Genomic DNA, 18,956 nt, shown 5'->3' on the forward strand with positions numbered 1-18,956 from the left:
TTTTTTTTTTTTTTTTTTTTTAATTTCCGTGGAAGGTGGCTAATCGACAAGGCACACATACCATACCTTCTCTCCGTCTTTGACACCTTACTGACATGACTCGCTCCGGTATTTTACTCGCATTTTTAACTTTAAATTATTGTCTTTAACGTTTATTCTCGAAATGGAATAATTGTGCTCCCAGCCGAAGCCCAGAAAATCCAAGCCAAATCCAAGCGCCATCCGGTGCCGAATTATCCAGCCGACTCAGGGACGAACACTGAGATTGTCGAATTACCTCCTCCACCCCTGGCGCGGACCAAGAGACGATCGCAGCACTGGAGCGACGATCGTTTTCCCATTGATTTGGAATACTCGTCGTTAGCGTCAGTTAGCGGACGATTAGTTTCCTCTCGCTCCCCTCGAACGTGACGCATTACCGATTCCGATCCGATCGTGATGATTCGATAGGGAGATTCAGCCGAGTGGAGAACCGTTGCAGCCACAAAAAAATTCATGTTGGCGCTCGACTCCAAACCAACCAGGCTATCAGGGGGGGTGAATCCGCCCGAGATCAAATGAATGGATTGCGGATAACGTGCCCGACGACGAAACAAATTAAGATTCAATCTATTTATATGGCTCAATTAATCTCACCAAAGTGACAGCTGAAACCTCTTAACCTGGCTTTCTCCTGATCACCCGGAATTAATTAATATGAGAGAAGTATTTATATCCTGCTTCATCGGCAACCAGAAGAGAGGGAACCCTGGCCACTGATTGGCAGATCATGTCGGGCTTTAATAGGGCTTTAATATATTCCAGTGGAGACTCGACCTGTTTTCACGAGTGATTGGGTGGATACCCTTTTTTTCGGGGGAAAGCCTCCACACCTGGACTGACTGCGACCTAGCGTGACTAACGGGCCTGGATAGTATTGCGACTAGTCACTAGGTGCGTTGAGGTTGTTGAAGATAGAATACTACCGTGCAAAGACCATCTCGTCGAGCTACCGGAGCTCGAGCTACGCAGGTCCAGGTCCTTGCCGAGCGAGTAGCTTAGTGAGCTGCCGAGCTAACGCCCCGGAATGTAACATCCTGGGTCGTAGACTGTTGACCCAATTGGGCAATCTCAGCGATCCTCATCGCAGAGCCGACGGAGTCAGCCCATCCCAGTCTCGACAGTCATAATCAGTCCATAATGAATAACCAGGAGAAGCACTGCGTTTCACAACTCCGATTGACTCATCTCCCGAGATCCATATCTGCAGGAAAAAAAGAAAATTCTAATAATATCACCTTCCCAACGGGCCAACGGAGTAGCAAACCACGGAAAGCTTTTGATGAGTACCGAATCGGACCCCCTGCGTTGACAGAACCAGAGAACCAAGAATGCAAAAAAATATAAATAAAGACAAAAAGGCCTGATCACATCTTCTCGGACAACGCTCATTGGCCCTCGACCGCAGTGATCTTCCCGTGGTCAGAGTTGCAGCCGACCCAGAACCAAGGGCCGGCTAGTCTGAGATATGAAACGGCCGCGTCGATGGCTGTCCGCGGGTAATCTGGAGTTTGATATTAAGGTGGGGGAGGTTCGCTAGCGAGAACGAGTCTGCTTACGGAGTAGCACTTGGAGTCGTCCTGACCACTACAGCTACTTTAGCGGGCGGAGGGGGATGCATTCCTGATCCTACCTTGGAGCACTGACTATCCTCTGTACGGTGGTGTATGCTAGCCCGGAATTAAAATCCGAGTCCCCCTTGTTTTCTTTTTCTCTCGATTTGATTTATTTCTTTTTTGTATTTTTCTTTTCTTAGTTTGTTTCTTTCCATTAATCTAACTAGATTTGACGACTCGGATCATGCTCGGCGTATTTAGTGATCAAGATTTTTACCGGCTACAGTACTGCAAATATACTCTACTCGAGATTCGTGAGGTTGTGACACCGATTGATAATTTCGATCAAGGAGATTGGTTGATGCCAGGTATGTTCCAAACTATGTAGGACTACTTCTCTCAGCAGAGAATTGTAGCCACACCGCTGGAAATGCGGTGAGTTCTTGAATATTATGCACCGAATGGAAGAACAGGTTCTCGCTCTGTTCTCGATTTCATTGGTGTAAGGATTTTCCTCCCCGAGATGCACCGAAGCCAAGTCTCGGGACCAAAAAGGAAAAAAACAAAGAGTAAAAAAATAGCTACCATGCTATCGGGTACAACCGATCAATCACCAACCTAACCGAGAAGGACGTGCAGAACCAAATCAGAAATAAGAAATCAGAGACGGCATAGAAAATCAAATCAAATCAAATCAAATGGAATCAAGGTTCGAACATCCAGATCCCATTTTCCAGTCGAAGCTCGCACCCACTGCGGCGCTAAGGGATCCAATAACCTGGTATTCCGTCGTTTGTCCTCTGGGAACGGGGAGGAGAAGTCGTTCCAGGAAGTAGGGATGGGTGGGCTTATTGGCTATCTATTTCCGCGGGTATGTATGTGTAAATTTTTTTTTTTTCCCCTTTCTAGTTTATTCTCTTTCCATTCTATCGTGGTTCTTTTAGAGAACCTGTATACAGAGAGGAGGAAAGACGGATCCACATCTTTTCTCAGTTCATCCGTTAGATGTCAAAAACATGCTAACTCGTGACTATTTAAATTTTAATACGCGGAACGGCGGAAACATGACAGGGGAAAATGCATATGCAACCTATCACTCCGCCTCGATAGGGAATTGACATTCTGATTCTGCATATGTATGCCCTGTTGCTGCATGCCTTGAAGGTGGACCCCAACTGCTCAACTGAGCTCAGAAGGCAGAAAAAAAAAAAAAAAAAACTGTAGTCGATGGCAGCTGAGCCTGGTTGGTATGTGCTTTTTGGGTAGCTTACTTGGAGTTGGAGTAGGTTTATGCTCTGCATTGTTAATACAAGGTAATTGGATTTCGAGCTTTGTGCACACACAGCGCCGCCCCCCTCCTAAAGCAAGGTGGATCTGCCCTGCTGCTCTTTTTTCTTTTCTTTTTTTTTTATTTGGCCTTGGACGGACCGGTTGATCGATTTCCTCTTGAGTCCTGCACGGAACGTTGAGATTCAAATTGTCCGGCCTTCTCATTGGTGGACGGAGGATCTCGGTGCTCTTGCTGATCGCTAGTCTACTCTGGGACTAGGGTACCCGCCTTACCGGTCCGCCCGTGATCGGCGGATTTTTTGGGAAGAAGGCAGAGCACGTCGCTGCAGGTTGGTACTGGCTGTATCGTACAGGGGTGTATACACAATACAGGGGAAGAGGGGAAGGGTGACGGATACAGTACGGACAGACATATCGGTATGGTAACTCTGGGTTTCAGGGGTGGATAGATCTTGGGTTCAGCCTCACCTCTTCAACTATCGACTTCAGCGCCACAGCCCAAAGCTGATAGTCAAGCCACAGCAACACCGCCACGCCAAGTTTCCAGATCGAGATATATCCCACGAAGCCCAAGCGCCGATCTATCTGCGAATTATTCCCCCCCCCCCTGTTAGGGATGGGAAAAACGACAACGCGTGTCGCCCATTATGGAAACGAGCCTTGGTCGTACTACTAGCTGGTAGTATAGTCTATAGTGGTCGTAGTTAAGGATGCCGGTTACGAACCGACCGCTCCGCTATGGCCAGCATGAGGACAAGTCACCCCCGCTCAGGGACCAATTCAGGCAATCCAACTGCGCTAAGCCATTTCGGGTGCCAAACAGCGAGAAAAGGATTTGTCATGGGCCCCGGGTATTACCGTAATCTTTGGGCTTATACGCGATACGCTAGTCAGCGTGCACGCCAATCAGAGCCCCCGGAGCCCCCATGGCCCAAGCACCTCCCTCCCCTTGCCAAGGGGTTCTCGCGAACCACGTGGGGCCTTGTCAGATACCAGCCGTTGCGGTCCTGTTTCCCGACCGTCGGTATTACAGTACGCGTGTATTAAAGTACTGTGTATGATGACGGTAATCGGTTTCGTTGTTCTTTTGTATGTATCTATGTACGTACAGCCATACAACCATTACATACTGTACGCTAGCGAGCACATACCTACCTGGAGAAGGGAGAGTACCTCCCATCAACGGGTGTACCGATGCATTGCAGCTGAGACTTTTCCAATGACTTCCTGCACTTCCTCGGAGTTAATTCCCGAGGAAAGATGCCTCTCTCTGGTCCCCCCGCCCCCCTTTTTGGGGTTACTCAGGTGGTGTGGTCAATTCGGCGACCAGATAATTCGGAGATGCCGATGTTCTGATATGAGACATGGCCAGCAAGCAGCAGGAGAGATCATCCCTCCCGGGCCCTATCAGTATCAGAACCAGGGGTTCAACCACGATGCAGATTGTTACTCAACGGTGGTGTGCACCATCCACGCAAACACCAATACATTGCAAATACATTCCCTGCTGATCGGTCTTTAACTGCCAGGTACTATGGCCGTGGTCTCCACAGCTAGCTGGATTGCACTAGTTGATGCGAATCTAGAGATCAACAACAACAACAGCCACCGTTATCAAAATCACATGAAAAAAGAAAAGAAAAAAGTCTGCTCGGGGCATAAGGAACTAATATCCGCACCTTATGGACTCGAGGCTTAGAAATGACAAATCCGGAGACGTTCGGTCGCCGTGTGCTTTTCTCCGTGTATGGCAGACCACCACGCCTCGATCACTCACACGGGGATCAGAAACAACGCGGCTTGCTCCTTGCCTCCTCCCCGATCGGGGAACTGGATCTCTGTCCCTGATCAAGTGTCGTCATCCATGCTGCTTCCCCGGTTAGGGTTATGCGGCCAATTTGTCATGGTGTTGTGAGCTCGCCTGCACTGTCGGTCGGATGCCGAGTCCGCTTGACAGTCGACAGGCATGAGGCAGATGGCATGCACTCTGTCATGTGCAGTCCCAAGAAACGAGTGCAGGTCCTCTGAGGAATATGATAGAATAGGGGAACTTCGACGACGCCATGCTTCACTCAGGGGGAAAGGCAGGTTGAAAAGTCACTCTGTTGTACCAGCGGTGAACGCTTTGCTATTAATAACACTTGCCCTCTCTCGCGCTGTGTGTGTGTGTGAGTGTGCGCGCGCATTTCACGACGTCCGAAGACTAAAACATGGCCACAGATGTGCGGGGGATTCCTGAGGCATGCGCGCCATTGCCTTGTGGCCTGGGCTAACGTTTGGAAGAACAAGTGTTCCCTGCTGGCCTGATTCGGAATGTTACCAGACCCAGAGCATTCGAAATCAGGCTGGTGGCCTGCGAGCAATGATTGCAGCATGCGTTGTCTTACCTTGTTTATCGATCTGCTCCCTGCAGATTGCCGTTACCTGACTTCTGCAGGCTTTTTCCTTGTCTGTCCGGGGAATTGGAGGTATCAGGTGGTCCCGGATTGGGATGGTTGTACTACAATGGTACGAATTATCTGGGTTGGAAGTCGATCGGGTTATGTTGAGGGCACTTCAAGCTGGCCTTGAGAACCATCCCAGGTGAATTCATGGTAGGTTTCTATTCATCAGATACACATTATTCATTCTCGATAAAGATGATATGGTAATAGCTGTAGACTTTCACTAGATCCTCAATCTGGGAATGTACATCTGTATTAGTATATAAATACCTACTCTAACTATAAACCCCATCCTGATCTCACTCCATCCACCGCAAGAATCCTATCAAGAGTCTAGAAGACATAAGGTCTATCAATACCCCCAAGAGGAACTTCATAGAGCGCTGACTTAGAACAATCTTCGCTCTCAGGACTCCCAAATAGATACACCTTGGTTCCACGTTCCCGGCCACAGTCTAACTGACTGGACAAGGCGATGCGGCAGTTGGAGAAGTGGATGGGATACGCTGCAGGAAATTCCTTACTGCCTTGAAAAGGAACTGTAAAGGCCAACTTCCAACAAGATGTATCGGTTGTGTGAAGATCTTTATTTCTTTAAACATGCCTACTCTACTATTCCTGCTACGGGACAATCTACCACAGAGGAGCTATTGCCCCATATTACTCTTCCTTGAATACATACATCTAGAGGAGATGTCTCGTACCAACGCTCCTGTCTCGCAGAGCACTGAGTGATCTGGCTGAGATAGTGCTGGCTTTCTAACGCCTAGAAGGTCACGCGCTGGTGGTTTGATAACCTGGAGGGGAGAACTCTGATAACTGTCCTCTTCTACGACTGGGGCTGCTAGAGATGCAATGGATTCTACATATGCTTGATGGTATAAGCACTAACACAGCACGATGCGCAACCTTACAAAGCATGATATGACCGGCAAACTCGTCCCAATGGAGGGAACGCAGCGCAAAAGCCTCTTGATGACGATACTCTTCATGATTATATGAAGCTCAACAATCCCGCACCGTGGAGAAAAAGCACAGCTTTCAGCCATCTGCAAACAAGATGCATCTGTTCTGTTCTATGGTCACTAAAGATCACACCATTCTGCGTCCATGTCCCTGCACCTGAGCTGCGGTTCTCATCGTCAAGGCGATGCTGCTTCCGGCCGATTTTCTTTAGGTGTTATCCTGCCTGGAGTTTTTTCAGTGGAATATACGGCAATTGACACTATATAATAGTGGATCTGGATGTTAGCATAGCGGTAGTAAATGATCGGCCTGCGTCAGGAGCACAGCAATATGGCTATCACCATAGCCCATTTCACCACTATCACTATCTAAAGCTGTGTACTGGGTTCACATACTATCTCCCCTTACTCCAGTGCGCATGGGTATCAAAGCCCATCCCGTGACTAGGTCCCGGTTGCGAGAAAACCTCTGGCCGAGTCAGTGTCGTTTGCAAAGAATGCACGCACGGCTAGAGCTATTGTTTTAGAGAAGAGGTAGCAACGGGGCCGTACAAGTTCCGGCGATATAAGGCCCTCGAATGTCTGAAATCGCGGTGCAATACAGGTCTCGTTGCCTTTATATCCACATCACAGACACGAAAAAGGAGAGGCCATGTGCACTCCCAGGTCATGACAGCTGCACTGGAGGCGACTGGACTGCCATGTTATCGCAAAAGAAGATGAGCAAGTACGTGATACTATGCTGTTGGCTTAGATGGAACATGGACAAGCATAGTTGATAGGTGGGCATTTAGTTTGAGGCAGACCTTCTCAACTTCGGTTTAACGTCAACAGCAAATGGAATACCTCTCTGTGGAACTTGTCACGCAGAGTTCGACCGAGCTCATAACCCAGGCTTTATCTTTATACCCACCGAACTACCGTATTTATTGACGTTGAATTTGAGGATAGAGAGCGGAAAGTCGACCGGCGATGTTCTCCCTCGGTAGGTCCCAACGAATGTCATGCACAGGACAGGGACCATTTGATAAAGGAGAAGAAGATACCACATGGGACAATAAGTGGACTATACCGACCAATTCTCCTGAAGGTATACCTACTCCAGAACATTATCTCCGTTGAATATCTCACAAACTCTTAAATCATTCCCTTTCCTACTACTCCCCGAGATAAAGATTAGCATCTTAGAGCGGACTTCTACTTCCCTTTCATTTATAAGGGATTTGCCCTTACGTTATTATTTATTAAAGAGACAATCGACATCACGCTTGAGCTATTAAAGCCGAGACCAGGAGTACAGAATTAAAAGAGGCTCTTGAGAAAATTTGGAAAAAAACGGATGACTCCATGCAGAGAATTCAGATGATGATGTACACTCTGTATTCGCAAGCCAAAACCATCACACTAATATTTAACCTCTGAGTTACAGACGTCGCTGTATCGGAGGACCTATCGACATGTTTTGTACTGAATCCAATCACACTCAAGGGCACTGAGATGTCTCTGCAGGTGGCCTTTGAGCCAGTCTATGCTCGCGTGAAAACGACAACCGCTGCCGATTCGAGGCACAAAAATAAGGTACCAGACGTGGCTGTGATGAACCACAATAGCCTACTGCGTATAGTAGGCGAGTTGAAAACACCCTGGAGTGACAAGCATTATCTCGAAGGTGATTACAGAAGGAAATATCCTCTGCGATGGCTCAGGACAATGGTTCGCCCCTCCGGAAAGAATCTTGTCATCTTCATGGACATCATTGTGGATGCCCAGGATGTCCATGACGTTTTATCAGACAAGGTTCCCAGCCGTGTCAGGCTGATATCCGGCAGGCTCTTCTCCGCCGTTTCCAGTGTGGCCATTACTTGCCGTTTATTCTATGCTGGAATAGAACTGACATCGTCGAAGAACCATAGATCTACATCTGCGTCTGATCGCCAAGGGGTCGATTCAAAATGGCGCATGACCATCAAGATCAATCATTTCCCTAAAACCCTCAAAGGAAAACATGTTGAAGGTAATGAAAGATACGATATGAATGGTAGATATTCACCCCTGAACTCGAACCAGGGGCATACTACCAAATTGGTAGGGCCTACGAGATCAGAAGAGGATATGCTCTTTAGTATTATGGTTATCAGTGGGATAAGCTATTCGAAGGCAGTGTCAGTCTATATAAATGCGCCCTAAGACTAGAGCCCCCTTATTCAAGCTTATCGACGTGCCCGGTAACTTAAGTTTCAGAGGTTCTTCTTTCCCTCGTCAACAGTCGATTCGAATTAGTTCGACAACCACAAGCTTATAATTCATACTCAAGCGGCTTACTTATTCTCCAAGGCGTATATCTACTACCCTATCTTCGTTTTCTTTTCCGCGTTTGCCATGGCTACTGTGGTGGACACCTTGATCATATGGTGTTTCTCGGCCGCGCAACAGATTCTTACAAGGTACAATACTTACTATGCACCATATTGATAGTTGTGTGTACTATTCGCGTCTCTCTCATATTGACAGGATAAATCTTATAAAAGAATGTACCACAGATAGGTCTAAAACGACGGTGTTGGTCTGTTCATATTACGTTACATTGCAGGCGCCAACCTACAAAACCAATGTCGGAATGTACACCTGACTCTCTGGCGCCCAGTGCAAAGCCCCCAGTACACGTGGTGGAAGATAGCACAAGGCAAAGATGGCAATAGAGTGCCACTGGGGCCACTGCACTTGTGAAACAAGCTATGGGAAAAGTAATCCGGGCTAGTTTGCCAGGCCCTTCGCGGCGACAGATACACCCTTTCCAAAGGGGAGAGTGCATACATTTCCGTGAACCACGGTTCTATTAACCAAGTCAAGGAAGACGAGGTCAAGGTCCAGCCGCAAAAACTGGAGCCAGCAAAAACTGGAGCCAGCAAAAAGCTCTCTCGGCACTAGAGTGAGGAGAACTTGGGGCAAGTTCTGCCTTCAACCTACGTGTATCATCATGATGTACTCTGGGATACGCTTTAACCGGCGGATTAGGTATACGTACATGCAAGAGAAGAGAGCTTCCACTCCGTCTCTCGCATCTGCCCCTTTGCTTCGCAGACGAGAGTTGACCGTTCATTTCTTGTTTGCCAATATACACACTACCAAAGGCTCTCTCACTCTGCCACTTTCATTATACTATGCCTCTTCGACTATTGTGCACGACCTCTGAGGCTCAGCACGCCTTGCCTTTGGACCCGTCGGCATGTCCGAGGACAATGAACATCCCTTTACAATGCGGTTCTGGTGGCTACCTCTACTCCCCGCAGGTGGCCATGGTGGTTCCTCCGTCCCTCCCATCAGATCTGAAGGCAAGCTCCCGCAATGCCAGGTTGTGGAACTGCGACACGGGCGAGCCCATCTACTCTGGCCAACTCATGACGATAAGGACCCGGGATCCGGAGGTGATTCCCCCTCCCATCATTCTCTCCTTTATCCTGTACCAGGACATGGGAGACTGCTGTTGTCACTCCCGGAAAGAGGACAAGCAATACTCACAAAAAGCATATCACCTGCAGCCATCGCTGTATCGCCTTTGAACTGTGTTTGGAACTGGCTAAATACTATTGTCCCGGTGCCCCGACAGTTCATTGTCCAAGCAGTTATGTAAGTGTTTAACACTGGATAACTATAAATATATCTATAACAAATGCGCGAGATAGATCTTGCGTAGAGATCGAATAGTATGTTGTTAAACGATCTTCGTGGGAAGCTTCCATACTCCGACGAGATAGATGATGAACTCCAGGCCAATACACCCTTCATTGCTTCTATTGAGGAAACACAGTAGTCTTCAGGGGAAATATGGACTACCCTGGCAGTGATGACTTATTTTGCGTCGCGCTGGAATGGGACAATATCAAGGGTGTGTCGGCGTATAAAGGGAGTACCACTACAACAGTAATAGGAAGCATTTGAAGATATGAACGCAACTCTCAACTTGAAGACTGAGAGTGATCTCGATTCAGGCCATCTATCAGTTAAACCACTCCTGTCGCACTGCCCACATTCAAGCCACTCAACGCCTATCCATGAAAGATCGTAGTCATAATTCCAAACAATAAACCCAACTCAGCTGCTAGCCTAGATCATCCAGCAGATGGGGAACTTCATCATTGATCCATACCCTAAGACATCCAACGCCAGCATGCACAGGGGATGGTATCCCTATAAACAATTACATCGAAATAACAAACACCAAACTGTGAAATATAGCTCACATAGGTATAACATAGGCCACACGCCTATGGGGAAATCGAACAAACAAATAGGGTAATAAGAAAAACAAGCAAACACACAAAAACAAACGCTGAAGGGGTATATTCCGAAGCGCATTTCATAACCATATATCTCCTTCTTTGCCATCCACCCATCGTTGCCAAACTTGTTCGTAAGCATCTTCCAGATCGCGCACCCAACGCTTAGTATCAAACAGTTTGCTTTTCCATCTTTCTTCAAACAATATTCTCCGGAGATCAGGCAACCTGCCTCTTGCTCGGCCCTCACTGCCAGGCTCATATTTCAAGCTTAGGCATAACCGGATGGCCTTTTCTTCATAATCTTCATCGGATGTGGCAATCAACTCTTCGCGAGCTCTTTGGCCATCGGGGGTATCGGGTAAGGCGCTACTGAGGATGCTGCTCGCCATACGAGAGCACATCTTATATTTGTAGCGAGGAAGGGTCAGGAGAGGTGTACCACTCCACAGAACATCCGTCGCGGTCGTGTGCGCGTTACACTCGGGAGTGTCCAGGAAGAGATCCAATATTTTGGCCCGCGAGATGTGGGTGTTCTTGGGCGCAACATCAGTGAATATGATGCGAGAGGCAGTTTCCTCTCCCGCCCAAGCAACGGCTGTTTCCTTGAGGTTCTGTTCACCAAGGTCCGGGAAGCGAAGTAGCCATAGTACGGCGTTAGGAATCCGTGCCAGTATACGGAGCCACGTACGGAACGTCGTGGGCTCGATCTATGTAGGATGTTAGTTTGTATGTTATCGCCGTTTTTAAGTGCCTATGAGATCTTACCTTATATAACTGGTTGAAGTTGCCCAGGATAATGGCATCATCGCGAAGATTGGGGAACAGCTCCTTCCGCATACGCCATCGCTTCTCTCGTTCCTGCTCCCAAGCGAGCCGTAGGTCCTGGGAGTCGGGTGCGCTTTGTCGATGATCACAACAGAAGAACGTGGCCCTGGTGAAAACTATCTTTTCGCCATAAACCCAATCTTCCTGGTCCTCTCCATGGTTCTCCTCAAGCACTCGGTCTTCGATGCTAAGATTACGCCCTCCTGGGGAGAGGGTCTCTTGGGGGATCGAGATCGTGTCGGAAAGAATGTAGTCACACCACTCAGCACCCAGCGTCCCTGCAAAGCCCATGAAGGACATGTGAATTGGGGCAGGCCGTGCAGCAAAAACCTCATTCCGTGCACCACGCGTGTAACCGTTTAAGTTGATGAGTATATGGATGCCATCCGCGACGATCTGCTTTACTAACCGGTCGACAGACCATCCACTAGCATCGTGAAACACCGGTGCTTCCTTTTCAATCTGCTGACGATGGATCGACTTATCACTTGCTGTAGTGGCATAACAATAGGCCTTTACTCTTGACGGGTTATGCAATCCGAATACGGACTGCATAAGATGCGCAAGAGGATGATTATTGAAGTCCGACGATACATATCCAACTTTGAGATATGGGTTTGGTGGAGCCGGGGGCTGATACACCGTAGCTGGCAGCCATGGAGAGCGAAGGGTTGCACAGGATATGCGAAGCCCATTACGCTGTGAGATCTGCCGGATTTGTTTCGCAGAAAGTGGACACGTGAAGGTATGGAAAGGTAGCACTGTGGGAGCATTGGGAGCAGACAACCCAGGGGGAAGCTGTGGTCTGCGATATTTAGAGAGGGGATATTCTTTCTGATGGACATAAAGGTCCTGATACCACTGCCATGTGATCGCTCGTATTGCGCGCTCAACGAGTTTGACGATTCTCGAGCCTTCCCATTTCTGCCCCGCCCATGACTGGAGAATAGCATTGAGTGATCCAGATGCAAACCGTCGGCTGTCCAATGCAGGAACCAACTGCGCGCACAGTTGCTCAATTGTGTTGGGAGTCAGTATGCCACGGCCCCAGGTTTCGCCTTCCTTAAGCTGCCGATCGACAATATCAACGACGCGCTTAATCCAACCAGCGCCGGTGCCAATACTGTAAGCGTCTCGAAGCATCCCTTGCTCATTAACATGCCACCGATCCCGGAAGCCATGTCCGTTGGCAACACCACCTCGGCCGACCCAGTTGCAGACAGAATTAAGAGCATTGGCTAGTCCGCAGACCGCCTCTGCGAATTCCGGATTTACTTTGACAGCACGCTTGTAATATGTGATGGCCTCATTGACACGACCGGCATCTTTGACTGCATTCGCGAGATTCGCCAGAGCAATGTCAAAATTGTTATCACACTGGACAGCCTGTTCATACATTCGAATAGCAGCCTGAAGTTGGCCTATATCTTTGAGTAGGCTGCCAAGATTCGTATAAAGGTGAGCATGTCGAGAGTCGAGGTGTAACCCGTAGTTATAATATGCCAGGGCCAGAGACACTCCACTGCCAAAGACCACACCAGGTATCTCGGGATGTTGCATCTCACCACTAGAACGAGGTAGCCCTTTAGCTGCGTTATTTTGGATGCCGGCAAGCAAAATTCCAACATTGTTTGCGGTCGACGGGCTCGGTTGGAGAGAAAGCGAAAGGTAGTAGAGCGCCAGTATATCCCGAACTCCTGGAGCAGCTCTGGGCACGCCCCCAGTGGAGATACTGGACATTCCATCCTGGTATATCTTCGCCAGGGAGAGCAAGGAGTTGCTTGTGGTGGATATTGCCGCTTTCCTTGCCAGACCTTCGCCAACAAATTTGAGGCCGGGGGGCGTCCCACATGAAGGGAAAACCAGTTTGGAGGTTTGCAGAGCCTTGTCCGGATAAAGAAGAATGGTTTCATTCGAGCTATGCTGTTCTGATGGGGCAGGATAGTCATGCCGCGATCCGTACGAAAACGCTGCAAATATCTGCTTTATTAAGTTTTGGATGCCGTGTCGTCTTCTGCCGGCGGCGATCAGGATTGCATCTTCAAACGCCACCGCAGCTCCGGCATTATCACCCAGTGCATATAACATATTACCTTTAGCATGGACAAGAGCCAGCATCCTACCGTTGTCGCAGCCTGGGATAGCATAACCGCTTGTCCCAAAGCCAGTGGAGCCGGCTTCTGCAGACCGCTTATTAGTGAAAACCGATCTGTTCAGGTCATCATCGTAATCGAACGATGCTTTCTCGTATGAGCCGAGATCCGACGCACTCGAGGCACCACTTTCTGCGTCACTCTCCGTCTCGCTAGCATGCTCATCGGCCGTAAAGCAGTCACCATTCTTTGGAAAGCGAAGTGACTTCTGCACAAATTCGATGATGTTGACGGCTTCCTTTCCACGATGGCTGCTACACAGGAGACCAATGAGATGCTCTACAGCCTCGAAGAAACTGGGGCGTAGTTTCACAGCACGTAGCCAATGGTTTAGTGCCTCCTCTCGACGGTCGAGTGCCAAAAGAGTGGCAGCTAGATTCGATATCGCCTCAACATGCTGTGGGTCTCGAGAAATGATTCGTAAATACCATCTCATAGCTTTTGGATAGTCGCCCAGACCATAGGCAAGACAGCCGCCAAGCAGCATACCGTCGATCCATTCCCAACCACTCTCACTACACAGTGGAGAAAGCATGTCTAAAGCGGTGCGAGCATTTGCTAACGGTGAATTCTCGTTGCCAAAAGGTGCAGCAGGAAAGGGGGGAACCACTGGAACTGTGAAGCGGCCTGTGTGGCGTAGCCTGTCGAGCATTTGCGTGTCACTCTGCTGTTGAAAATGGTTAAGCGAAGGACGATTCCGATGCTGCTGAGTCTGAAAGCCTGAATGGCTGTCAGTCTGCGGGGTATGATTGATAATGTTTTTCGTTCGGTGATCATATTGGCTCGATGGATAGCTTTTATGGCGCCCAATTTCCGGTGGGTTTACCTGGGAAAAGTCCAATCCTGGCTGCCGTGGTGGTTTGGGGTATATGCTAGGTTTCAAAAACCGCTGGCTTTGAGGATCACCACCTGCATTAGAAATGCTGTTCCGTCGAGCCTGGTGAATCGAAGCTAAGAGATCGACATAAACACCATGAGCCCATGACAAGACTTTCTCTTTGAACTCCACATTGACTGCGCGAGAATTAGCTGTAGTACCTGTGCCCTGAAAACCATGCCCACTAGAGGCGCCCGACCATGGTGTGTAGGTTTCGTTTCCAGGCTGACGTGATGAGAAGGCAGAACCTGGATTGCTTGGACGCGTATGGTACGGTAATGTGCGTTGAGAAGTATCGAGGGCTTTCTGATCCGAGTGACGCGGGGGGAAGTTGTTCTTCACGGAAGGGTCGTGACTGATGATTCCTACAGGCGTTGCGCTCCAGTTGGAACCTAGATCTGTGTGACTGCCTGATGGTACTGGATTATGGTTGAACGGCCGCTGCCCTGCATCGAAGAACTGAAGACCCGAGGGGTTGACTTGTTTTGCGAACGAATTAGGGGAGTTGTACCGGGGCTCTCGAAAGGCCGCTGGACGATATGGAATATATACACCATCGGGCCAATATGGACCATATGGCCCCGTACCTGCCGATGCTGTAGGACCGAGGCACGGCTGAAGAGTCGCTGGTAAAACCGTTGGAACATAAGCGCCGTTATGCCAGTAGAATCTCTGCTGAGATCCCGGCATCGGAAGTGATTGGTTAAGCATCGAGTCTATTCCCGGCACGTAATTCAACGAACGAACCCAGCTTGCCCCATTCACACCCTGGACCATCTCCCCGGGAGCTGCGTTGGTCCTACCCGACTCATTTTTGTACACAGGCGGAAAGTTCATCGGTTTCGCTTGGGAGGGCTGTTCTAAAGAGAGCTGCGGCCAGGTGTCCATGGGAAAGCCCGTTTGAGGAGCTACCATCTGACCTGATTCTAGAGGCGAAACGAGAATATGCTTGGATGCCGGGGGCTGAATCGTTGTATCCCCGGGCGTCCCATCGTAACCAGCCGCAAGAGTCCCATTCGGTGTCTTCCTCCTCAGTGCATGCTCTCCAGGATTCTTCGGGCTGAGTACCATGCCAGTCGTGTCGTGAACATCAAGGCGCTGCACTGGATGATATTGTAGTCGAGTGCGGGGAACCGAGTGGAAAGAGAACTTGTTCATGTCATTGTGAGGAAGCGTGGCGGCGAAGGGCGTCGTGTCAAAGTCGTAATTGCCATCAACTGGGTCAGCCCCGTGATAATGATGATTCATATGATGTGGTTGAACTGGCGGGAAAGGTGCTACTGAGGGCAACATCTTGGCCCTTAATGGCGGAGACACCTTGTCCCACCGTGGTATAACAAAGACTATACAAAAAGTATCCAGGAAGAGGGAGTCCGGGATATCAAAAAGAATAACGGTCACAAAAAAAATGATAGTAAATGGTTGAGATCGTCGGTCCAGGGTATTGCCAGAGATCACGAGCGGTCAATAGTGGAGTCAGGTACATTCAATCTTGCTGGGATTTTCAACAAGCATCCTCCTTGAAACGTTTTCTACACCTCATCCTGGACATGAGCCGGCTCACTAGACATTCAGCGAAGCCCCCCACGGCTTGTCTCCGGATTCGACATGAACACTGGTTGGGCTGGCCGTAGAAAGGACACGAGCGAACGTCGAGAGCTAATAGGACGAGGGATGAAGCAAGAGAATGTAGGCCGTGTCAAGAATACCATCCACGGATTCCAGAAGATAGAAAAGCCACGCAGGCGATTTGGTTTCCGCGGCGTTATTTGCTGTGTGATTCTTTGGGAGATGGACCGGCAATGCAAGGGAGGAAAGGGATTCAAGAGTCACAGCCCTAGTCGATTTCGCAAGAGTACCCCCACTGACGCAGGCGTCCGCAAGTACGCGATCAATCACTTGGAAATACCACGCTTGGCAGCAATGCTGTACTCAGCGCGCTGACGAGAAAGGAAGGGGGGAAAACAGATTAAAAATCAGAACGCAGAAAGAAAATAAAATAAAATGGAAATCGACTATTAAAGACGGCGGAGTCCGAATCACAGGAGGAATAGTGTAGCGGAAAGGTTGAACATGGCACCACTAGCTGATAGTCAAGGGGAGTGGTTCTCTTTGCTTTTCTCACGCTTTAGGTCTATTGTCCTTCTTGGCTCCGGTGATTGCCGTGGACCTGAAATGATTAATTATTACGATTGGCCTAAGCAGGGAAAGGGAAAAAAAAAAAAAGGAAAGAAAAAAAGGTGCCTAAGATCCAAGGCGACAGCGGACGCAGGGAGTTTTTGAGGCGGAGAACATCCAACGGCCGGCGGAGAGGCACAGAACCATAAAAGTGAGAGAGAAAAGAGATTGGAAGGATGTCCGGGTCTGGGGTAATAAAGGATGGTAAGAAAAATGGACCAGTCAAAACTCGTATTGACCCGACCAGAAGGTGAAGGACCATCAAAGAAGGTCAAGAGGGGGGGAAGATCAGGTCGCAGAAGGAGAGGAAAATTTTAGAATCATGATGGACAGAGATGAAGCGGGATGTCCCATCATGACAGAGCGGAGCTTCACAAACGAAAGCAGTGGACAACGACACTCTGAAGCTCCCGTTTCGTCTTAGGGGGGTTCCTTTTTTGGGGTGGGGGAAGGAGCCAGTGCAAGTGAATGGAGCAGCGGAAGTGGAGCCAATGGAGTCGACCTGGTGGAGTCCCCATTACTGGGTTGGGATGGAAGTGGGCTTGGGCGCCTTAACACCATGATTATGTGGCTTGTACCCTCCAGATGATTATTTTCATTGGCTTGCGATTTCTTTTTCCTTTCCTTTTCGTTTTATTTGCTTTTTATTTGCCTTTTTTTTTCTCTTCAATATATCTCCCGGGTTTTGTCTGATGGTGTCACTCTAGATATATAAATATATCTATGTATAATTTTGGCGGAATTCAAACAAATAAAAAAGAGTCCCCCAGGTATCATAACCCCTACGTCAGTGACCCAAAAAGAAGAGAAGAAAAAAAAATCTCCACTATACTACCAGGGAGGGGAAACAAAGAATTAAAATCATTAGAAAATCCCCACCTAATCAAACACGATAATCCATCACATCCCAGTCCCACCCGTGCGATCCAACGGCTAGGATGGACCAGGCGCTAGCCTCCTGGGCGCAGGAGCAAATCCAGGTCTGTTCAACGTCAGTGGACCGCCGTCCAAGGCCCCCGGTCTCCGGTGGCGCCCGCAGTTGATCAAGCCTCTGGTTATGAGAGGGTTTGCTTAGAGACGGCGGAAGGGCGATCTGGCACTTTCGGTGGGCTGAGTGGAGTCGCTGACTTCCTGTGAGTAGTATGTCCGTGTTGGTGACCTGCAATGCAAGCTGGCCTTTGGCATGCACCGGTGGAATATTCTAATGATTTCCCTGTTTGAAGAGGACAAAAGATAAAGGAATAAATTAAATTGAGGAATTTTTTTTTTGTCCAAAAATAATAAATGACAATGACAATGATAATAAATTAGAAGAGAGCGACAGAACCGGGTTAAATCGGTATAATAAGACAATATATGCCGGTGAGGGAAAGGAGAATTTTAACAATCATAGGAAAATAACATACGTAGATCAACTGAAGTGGTAGAGGCTCAGACACTTGGCCACACAGGTGACCATCGTTTGAATTGGCGGTTCTGCAACTCTGATGCAGCCAGAGGCTGAAAAAAATATAACGCCCATGGAAGTACTAGCAGGAGTACCGCACATGCCCGGGGCCAAAGCAAATCAGGTGAGGGAGAACCGACTGGATGTATGTCCATTGTCGTCAGTAATAGTTGAGAATATTATTATTAGTTAGGATTATTTTGATTATTATTCTCGGGTCGACACCTTCATTACCATTTTTTTACTCTCCCCTTTTATGCTTGTATTGATATTTTAACTCCTCCGGTTCAACGCTTTCAACCTTAGAAGGTGGCACTCCAGACCTAACAGCGTAGGATTGGAAAAAATAAAAATTAAAAGGTTTCCCCACGAAGGAAATCCAAGTAATTAATTTTTCTTTTTTTTTTCTTTTTTTTTTTAAAAAAGAAAAAAAAAAAAAAAAAAAGATGAATGGTTCCAGAGGATTCGCTAGTCCCCCATTTCAGACTATAGGAGATACTTAATTAGATAGTTAGAACTCCGTACATACGACGTACATGTATAGCACACACTATAAACCACTATAAACCCATCTCCATAAAAAAAAATTGGATAAAAATAATCTCACCCAACCCAGATGGTCCAACTCAAAATCCACTTTCCCGGGTGTGGAGTCAACTTCCAAACTTTCCAACGCAGCCCGTTTCTCATCTGTATCCAGTCATGCCAATCCGATTCAGCCATGGGCTCCATCCTCCCCATGGCTACTCCTATAACTAACTCACTAGTGTTCCTCCTGCGCAGGAATCACCAGCTAGGTATCATTCATCCTGCTAGTTCCGACGCTCTCCATCCGCCCAGACCAGGGTCTATTGGGATCGATGAGGGCGGAAATGGGGCCGCCGGCTCTCCTTTAGCCTTGT

At 48.4% G+C, this 18,956-nt stretch overlaps 4 protein-coding genes across 4 annotated transcripts; 2 read left to right on the forward strand and 2 right to left on the reverse strand.

Moving 5' to 3' along the window:
* Positions 1–4,552: 4,552 nt before the first annotated feature.
* BDV37DRAFT_249126 (uncharacterized protein) lies at positions 4,553–5,267 on the reverse strand. The gene has a single exon (XM_032082049.1). It carries the CDS (start codon positions 5,258–5,260, stop codon positions 4,958–4,960), a length of 303 nt encoding a protein of 100 aa, XP_031941046.1. The 5' UTR covers positions 5,261–5,267; the 3' UTR covers positions 4,553–4,957.
* A 2,524-nt stretch (positions 5,268–7,791) lies between these two features.
* Positions 7,792–8,417, forward strand: BDV37DRAFT_283412 (uncharacterized protein; the record flags this gene model as incomplete). The annotated part of the gene is made up of 2 exons (XM_032087283.1): positions 7,792–8,308; positions 8,362–8,417. 2 exons carry the CDS (start codon positions 7,792–7,794, stop codon positions 8,415–8,417), a joined length of 573 nt encoding a protein of 190 aa, XP_031941047.1.
* A 1,038-nt stretch (positions 8,418–9,455) lies between these two features.
* On the forward strand, positions 9,456–9,854 carry BDV37DRAFT_283413 (uncharacterized protein; the record flags this gene model as incomplete). Its single annotated transcript, XM_032087284.1, has 1 exon — positions 9,456–9,854. The coding sequence occupies one exon, from the start codon at positions 9,456–9,458 to the stop codon at positions 9,852–9,854; it is 399 nt and encodes a 132-aa protein (XP_031941048.1).
* Positions 9,855–10,651: 797 nt separating this feature from the next.
* Positions 10,652–15,722, reverse strand: BDV37DRAFT_283414 (UDP-N-acetylglucosaminyltransferase; the record flags this gene model as incomplete). The annotated part of the gene is made up of 2 exons (XM_032087285.1): positions 10,652–11,281; positions 11,340–15,722. 2 exons carry the CDS (start codon positions 15,720–15,722, stop codon positions 10,652–10,654), a joined length of 5,013 nt encoding a protein of 1,670 aa, XP_031941049.1.
* Between the last annotated feature and the right edge of the window lie 3,234 nt (positions 15,723–18,956).

Source organism: Aspergillus pseudonomiae, assembly GCF_009193645.1.
Source record: "Aspergillus pseudonomiae strain CBS 119388 unplaced genomic scaffold BDV37scaffold_36, whole genome shotgun sequence".
Classification (NCBI taxonomy): Eukaryota; Fungi; Ascomycota; class Eurotiomycetes; order Eurotiales; family Aspergillaceae; genus Aspergillus; species Aspergillus pseudonomiae.

What these genes read in the sequence shown, in the direction of transcription:
- BDV37DRAFT_249126 (XM_032082049.1), bottom strand. Translation starts at nt 5,260, where the DNA reads ATGCTGCAATCATTGCTCGCAGGCCACCAGCCTGATTTCGAATGCTCT.